The sequence below is a fragment of the Pogonomyrmex barbatus genome, unplaced genomic scaffold, assembly GCF_055798465.1.
Source record: "Pogonomyrmex barbatus isolate J1 unplaced genomic scaffold, ASM5579846v1 scaffold7, whole genome shotgun sequence".
Taxonomy (NCBI): Eukaryota; Metazoa; Arthropoda; class Insecta; order Hymenoptera; family Formicidae; genus Pogonomyrmex; species Pogonomyrmex barbatus.
The window spans coordinates 8008463-8016350 of record NW_028297171.1 but is presented as its reverse complement, the minus strand read 5'-3'; the positions used below and the strand labels follow the sequence as shown (position 1 = coordinate 8016350).

The 7888-nt window shown below is 32.7% G+C and overlaps 2 protein-coding genes across 8 annotated transcripts; both read left to right on the top strand.

The window, feature by feature from the left end:
• aft (cap methyltransferase 2) lies at positions 1-5692 on the top strand. 7 transcript variants are annotated; one of them, XM_089083603.1, is made up of 7 exons: positions 1-661; positions 1714-3307; positions 3824-4370; positions 4752-4803; positions 5026-5107; positions 5480-5510; positions 5587-5692. In XM_089083603.1, the coding sequence occupies exons 2-5, from the start codon at positions 1859-1861 to the stop codon at positions 5033-5035; spliced, it is 2058 nt and encodes a 685-aa protein (XP_088939729.1). In that variant the 5' UTR covers positions 1-661; positions 1714-1858; the 3' UTR covers positions 5036-5107; positions 5480-5510; positions 5587-5692. The 7 variants fall into 7 exon arrangements, with proteins under 7 accessions (XP_088939729.1, XP_011647009.2, XP_011647006.2 ...); XM_011648707.2 differs by having other exon boundaries at positions 5480-5621; XM_011648706.3 differs by having other exon boundaries at positions 3-661; positions 4752-5107.
• dare (NADPH:adrenodoxin oxidoreductase, mitochondrial) lies at positions 5682-7885 on the top strand. Its single transcript, XM_089083605.1, has 4 exons — positions 5682-5823; positions 6014-6232; positions 6448-6663; positions 6817-7885. Exons 1-4 carry the CDS (start codon positions 5704-5706, stop codon positions 7642-7644), a joined length of 1383 nt encoding a protein of 460 aa, XP_088939731.1. The 5' UTR covers positions 5682-5703; the 3' UTR covers positions 7645-7885.
• Positions 7886-7888: the final 3 nt, after the last annotated feature.

The window sequence follows — 7888 nt, the reverse complement described above, 5'->3', positions numbered from 1 at the left end:
TTTACATGTTAAAAATAAAGTACAAATTATTACTTATAAATACGTGTATTAAACTATACTGAAAGATCTTAAAATTTCGTAAAACATTTTATGAAAATATCAAAAAACAATCATTGTCATTATTATTATTGTTCAATTATTTTCTAGATTTTCATTATGTTTTCTAGAAAAATGAAATAATTTCGATCGGAATCTGTATGTACCGAACAATTCCCTAATATATACCGAAGATCAGATTGACGTGAGATGAGACGAATGGAATCGTGAGATGGCGCTGCCAGTATAATTTTCGGTTAAAAGCCTGCTCTTTTTAACTGAACCTTTCACACGTGTTTAGTTTTTCGTCTCCTTCTCTCCACGGTGGAGAGAAAAGAAGGAAAGACGAATGATAAGAAGTTCAATTAAAAAAAAAAAAAAAAAACAATAAAATCGCAAGTGTGCTATCTACGTGGCATGTAAGAGAGAAAGAGAGGGGAATGATTCCACATTTAGTTTCTTCGTTGATATATTGCTCATAGAAATACGCGAATGTAGTATACAGTGGTATATGTTGTGAAAAAAATATCAGATAAAAGCAGACTTGTGATAATATCGTCGAAATGCAGCTGAAAAAATATAGCTGATTTTAATGACAACGCGAGCTTTTTCCTGAGAGAACAAGGTGCGATTCTTTTTTTTTTCCTTCCTTTTTTTTGCTCGATCACAATAGTGCCAGTGCGCACTTTGCAAACTAACCTTCAAATCGAAAGCGAGCTCCAGGATAAAAGATTTTCTTGCTATATAATCTAACAAATAGGTTGAAAACATCTATTAGATCTATTAGATCGAGTCATGAAAATGTTTCTTTTTTAAAAAAAATATTTGCCAATAAAAAAAATGGCGAACTTGATGCTTCAGCTGTAAAGAGACTTGACTGTGAGAGACGATTTTGTAATAGTCACTAACAAAGTTTAATTGATATTATGTTTAATCAGATAATTCTTGGAATCATTACATTTAATCTGCATTAGAAATCATTTACTAACATTTATTTAACCTAACATTATTCAGTTCCTAATGAGATCTTTTAAAAAAAAAATTAAATTCCAATTCCAATGACAAATTCCTTTGTAAGGAGATATTGTTGGGGATATCTTTAATTTTAAGCAGTAAGATTGTGAAGGGTATATCTGAGAAAATAATACACTATTAAATATACATTAATTTATTTTAATTACTAATATCTTATCATTAATCCTTTGCAGTCCTATATCAGACTAAACTTGAACATGCTTCCCAATAATTTATCGTTTTTTCAAGAATTTTAATCGGTGTGTGATTATAATCAGTAAATTTGGATCTCCAACAATTTATCTAAATGATAAAATTTTTTTCATTGATGTTAAATTCACTTGTGTTATGTAAAAGAGATCTTTGCTTTTTTATGAAGGATAATTTTTATGAAGGACTGCAAAGAGTGAATTATATTGTATCATATACTTTCACAGCTTTGTGGATTTTGTGTTTTATTGTTGTACATTTCTGTTATATATTTTATACAAGTCTGATCATGAGAGCTATTCCTATGTAAATCAGTTCCTGCGATTATAAAGTATTATTTTATATTAACAAGCTTAATATTTGATATCACAAAAAATTGTTTTTTGTAGTAACGTGTATGACATGTAACAAAATATATTTTATATCTTGACAAGGGACAACTACAACTTTCAGGCACGATACGAGATAAAGAGCAAGGGATAATAACGAAAAGAATACCAAATTGAATTATAAGAACTAATGCAAAGACAAAAGTAATTTCTGCTATTTTGAATTAATTTTATATTTTATAATAGAAAATGAAGAGAACAGTTTCTTCATGAAGAAACAAAAGCAATTGCAAGATAATACGTTCAGTAAGAATAGTCACACTAAATTCACATATAACATGGCAACATTGTTCGAGAAGCATTTTGCAATCTCAGACGTGCAACGAAACGCAGAGACGTATGTGCTACCTGATCCGCAATCCATGTTTGAAGAGCCGCCATGGCAATTGGAGAAATTGCAAACATTGAAAAGCGACTTGAACGAGGTGAAGAGTCTCCTGAACAACTTCAATCTCAACAAGTGGCAGCAGCACACGAATCAGATGAACAAAGCGGGCTACATCGTGAAGGCAGTGAAAGAAAAGATCCAGGCGGAACTTGTAACTCAAGCCTGGTGCAAATTCTACGAGATTGCTAGCAATTTTCCTCTGGTACCATTAAATGAGATCTGTCGTGAGATAGACGGTAAGAATTTCAGATCCGTACACCTCTGTGAAGCGCCGGGTGCCTTCGTGACCGCCTTGAACCATTGGCTGAAGACGAACGCGCCCGATGTCCAATGGAATTGGCTGGCGACCACCTTGAATCCGCATTGCGAAGGAAATTCGTATGACAGTATGGTCGCGGATGACAGATTTATCAGGCACACTCTAAAGCACTGGTGTTTTGGCGCCGACAATACAGGCGATATCATGGACCTGAGAAACCTAGACGCTCTGGTGGAAAGGTCCGAGTCTCTCGACGGCGGTCGGATTCTTCTAGTCACTGCGGACGGCAGTATAGACTGCACAAACGTGCCGGCAGAGCAGGAGAGCGTCGTAGCACAATTACACTTTTGCGAGACGGTGGCTTGTCTGCATCTCTTGCAGAAAGGCGGTAATTTTCTACTGAAGCTTTTCACTCTGTTCGAGCACCAATCTGTGTGTCTGATGTATCTGCTGTCTTGCGTCTTTCACGAAATCAAAATAACGAAGCCGGCGTCTAGCAAAGCAGGAAACTCGGAGATGTACGTCGTTTGTATAAATTTCAAGGGTAAAAATTTTGTAGCGCCGTATTTGCATATCTTTAGACGTTACTACGGCAATGCGCCGCCTGCGAAAGCGATGTTCAGCTTGCGAGATATCCCGAACGCTTTTTTGAAGAGAATCGAGAAGTGTAGCGAATTCTTCAAGCTCCACCAGTGTCAGGTCATACAGGATAATATAAATACATTTCGAAAGAATACGAAAGAGTACAGAGATATTCTTTCTGAGCTCTTGTACATTAAACAAATGATCAGTATGAAATATCTCAAAGACTGCAAATTGGAAAAAATGGATCCCGCGAACGAGATAGTTGGCCGCGAGATAATCGAAAGGAACAATAGTCATTTTATGAATAGAAAACTGCATACCAATTCTTACAATGACCGTTCCAAGAGACAAGAACCGCAAAAGCGTTTGTTGCAGATATGGAATGAAGCGAAAGAGTTCGAATCCCCGTCAGAAAAATCTTTTGTTGTAAGCAAATTTTTCAAATGTGTTTCTAAATCGCGATTTTTATACATTTAGAAAAAAACCATAATTTTTACCATAACTTAAAGAATTTCGAGTTCTACCTGACTCTCAATATGCCTGTGATGTACAGGCATATAGTATACTACTTCTAACTTTTGAGGAGATTCTGTGGGCAAAAATATTCTCGTGGTTTGCCAGACCGTCGAGAGGAAACACAAGAGCTTATGAAAATATTTTGATCCTACCAGAACTCGAATTTGGGATCTTTAGCATACTCGACCAATACTAGACCGCTGTCTACTGTGCCATGCTTACTCCCAAAAGTTAGATTAATAAAATAATAAAAGTATAATGATGGGAAAGATATTTTTATTTTATAGTAATATTTATTGTAAAATAATTTATTTTATAAAAACTTATATTATTGCAGTTTGCAGTTTGAGAGATAAATTTATTTTTTTTATTGCTTAAGAAAAAAATAATGGATATGTTTACAATATGATCATTTTACTTTTATAGTGGTACCTGCGGGAGTTACCAGAATCTTTAGAAATACAAACGGGAAAATCGTTTAACAAAGTATGCAGTTCGCGCTTTTGCGACTCGAGAATTCAGCAAATATTAAACAATATTGATAACATACTACAAGATATGCCCTACAAGATCATCCGCTTTCCATTAACAGAAATTACAAGAGAGTTCACACAGCAAATCGATCCGTCTCACGAGATATTAAGTTTCCAATTCGTTCAGGATTACGACAGTCATCAAACAATCACCAAAATCTATGATCGATTAAAAAAGCTCCACTCTGAGCAAACACTTATTCTTATCGGTTACTCTTTATTGACGCAATTGAATGTTGGTCTTTTGTTTCTCTTGGGAAATTTTTTTAATAAGATCATCGTAGAAGTTCACGATAACGAAGGCTATCGCATTAAATTGGAGACTTATCAGCGCAACGAGAAATTGTTGAATTATTTGCGTGAAATTCTGATTGCATCGCATAATGCACGCAATGAAAATATGGCAATTTGGTCAATAATACCAATAACGGTTTTATACGGTAAGATCAGATTTCACGAATGCATAAGTGAAGATATTAATTATGACAGCATTTTATATTAATATATCCTCGTTAAATTTTATACAAAATATTTGTTAATTGCAGACACATTTTGTGACGAACAAAACAATATTTCTCGTTGCAAATTAATATAATAAATGATTTTTTTTTCTCTGCTTAATCTATAACAATTTTATTTAAAAAATTGATATACATGTATATATAATAAATTTGGATTTAATATTTAATCATAGTTCTCCATTAAAATATTAGGTATTTCTAATCTGACAAAAATTCATTCGTCAGATTACAGATATCTTAATTGTCAAAAAATGCACCTATTGCCTTATATAGATTTTTGACAACAGATTTTCTTTCTAGAATGTGACCAGTTTCCTGTGATGATGCAACTTAATCAATTGATGATCAAAATGTATGCTCGTCACGTTATACATACAATAATTGACAAAAAGCTGTAACAATGTGGAATTGGATATTTGACAACGATTTTATATAAAATTATAAATAGAAATAATTATAATTATAATTATTTCTATTTACAATTTTGTAAATTACAATCCTGGCTTGTGATAAATGTGAATCTGTAAATATTATCCTATAAATACGTGATTTATGAATTAATCTATGTATACAGAGCTTTGTAAGATACGCAATATATTAAAATCAAATGGGAAATTCACTGCATGCATGAGAAGATAACACATAAAACGAAAATGGTAATTATATATTTGTGCTGTAATTATTGGAAACTAAAGAGCTAAATAAATATTTTTGTTTAAAAACAAAACTATATAAATTTTACTTGTATTTTTAGATAATTTTAAATTATCTCGTTTTTCTGTTTTTTTTTTTTTTTGTTTGTAAATCAAACTGAAAAAATATTACTATTTTATATTTTACGAATATGTAAAAATATATAATATACCTTTAGATAATTAGCATAAATCTATATAGGAACGACAAAAATTTTTTTGCTTTTATCTATTGCAATAATATTATTTCTGTTTTTAATTTTTATTTTTCAATTTTACATAATGATAATTTGATCAAACAGCAAATAAATAACACAATCTAATAAATATTTTCAGGCCCAAGACATTTGTGGGATATGCTTATTTTGTAAGTAGTGGACCAATATTTTGGAATCATGTTTAATGCATAAAGTGAAAACTGAGATTCTGTTACTCTAAGCAAGGACATTTACAAAGAACAGCGTCACATAAGGATTCAACGACTTCGATCGACTCAACATCGGAACAGTATCATAACAGTGTAAAAACTCTGTGTTACGTTTTAAACCAACATTGTAGATATGAAACACCATCTTTTCAAGAATAGCATTCGCTTTCTATCCAGTGGACAACATATACCGAAAGTATGTATTGTCGGCGCAGGTCCGGCAGGCTTTTACGCGGCACAACAAATATTGAAGGTAATAACGATAAATTAATTATAATTAATAATAATATTTTATTAATTTCTTTGAAAAAAATGTATGTGCTATTGTATTATAAGTAATTTGCATGCATAATAATCGGTTATTAAATAATTAATATGAATTAATATAAATTTCTTATGAGGAATATAAGAAAATTTAGATAACATATGAAATTAATTGATAGGATTTAAGCAATGTGAGAATTGATATTTTGGAGAAACTGCCAGTTCCCTTTGGTTTGGTGCGTTATGGAGTTGCTCCGGATCATCCGGAAGTGAAAAACGTCATTAATACATTTCACAAAACCGCAATTAACCCACGTGTTAAGTTTCTAGGCAATGTTAATGTTGGCACGGACATTGCTGTTGATCAGCTGCGAGAGTTTTATGATGCAGTGTTATTAGTATGTATTTAATATTCAGAATCAGTTATATTATGATTTAATACTTTTAAGACATGATTAACATTTTTATTTTTTAAATTCTTAACTTTAAATTAACTTGATATAAATTGCTTTATATTATATTACCTTTAAATATTATTAAACATATAAACTTATTGTGTATCTAATTATTGATTAATGATAAATTTTGTTTAATTAATGGTTATTTATTCCAGACTTATGGTGCTCAAGAAGACCGATTGCTTAATATACCCGGTGAAAACTTGAATAATGTAATATCAGGCCGGCGTTTCGTTGGTTGGTATAATGGAGTTCCGGATGATAAGGACTTGAACATTAATTTAGATGTAGAAGAAATAGTTGTCCTAGGTCAAGGCAATGTTGCTATAGATATTTCGAGGATTCTCTTGTCACCGATCGATAAACTGAAGGTAACACTTTATTTCTTACATAAGGATCGATTTTTTTTAAATTAGAAATTTTTTATATATCGACAAATTATGAAGAAAGCTTTAAAAATTGACTTATATATCTAAAAAGATTTTCCAATTTTATTGTTTGCGAAATTGATACGATTGTTTCAGGAAACCGATATCACATCGTATGCCCTGGAAAATCTATGTAACAGTAAAGTAAAAAGAGTATCCATGGTTGGGCGAAGAGGACCTTTGCAAGCCGCGTTCACAACTGCAGAATTGCGCGAAATTATCAAGTTAGAGAATTGCAAAACTTTCTGGCGAGAAGAAGATTTCGCAAATGTGCGGGAAATAGTACCGACTTTGGCTAGACCACGAAGACGATTGACAGAACTAATGTTGAAATCTTTAACAGAATCGACAAGCAATTCGGTGTATACTAAAGAGCTGCACCCAATCTTTTTACGCAGTCCCGTCGAGTTTCATGGCAACAATAATTTGAAGAGTATCAAATTTTCCATAAATCGTTTACGAGGAGAAACAATTCAAAATACAGTAGCCGAAGCGACCGGCGAATTCGAGGAGATCCCGTGCGGTCTTGCTGTGCGCAGTATCGGTTTTAAGTCTCTTCAAATAGACAGCTCGATTCCGTTTAATGTAAAGAAAGCATGCGTAGAAAATACAAACGGTAAGGTTGACGGAAATCTCTATTGCGCCGGATGGGCAGAGACTGGTCCAATCGGTGTCATCCTTTCGACCATGACGAACGCATTCCAAGTCGGTAGATTGATATGCAATGAATTAGCGTCATCAGACGAAAATAGAGCGGGCTCGGATGGCCTGCGCGAGATTTTAGATTTTAAAGGGATCCAAGTTGTATCTTATGAAGACTGGCAGAAGATCGATCGCGTCGAATTAGAGCGCGGCAAACAGCGAAAAAAGTTACGGGAGAAGATAGTCGATGTATCGGAAATGCTGGAGATCGCTGCAAAATGAATCCTTTTTTAAGACGAAAAATTCTTAAACGATATTTCGAAAAACTGAGACGTACATGAATGAAAGAATCAATGAATTCAGTTTATTTTTTGAGATTCAAAAATTTGAAAGATTAATTCAGATTTATTTTTCGCGTTTTAAATTCGTTTTTAACAAGTTTTGCATACTGATTTTTATACTGGTTGTTTATCTCTGTATTACATGAAAGGGCTAAATTGAATAAAAGTTTCATTACACTTTATAT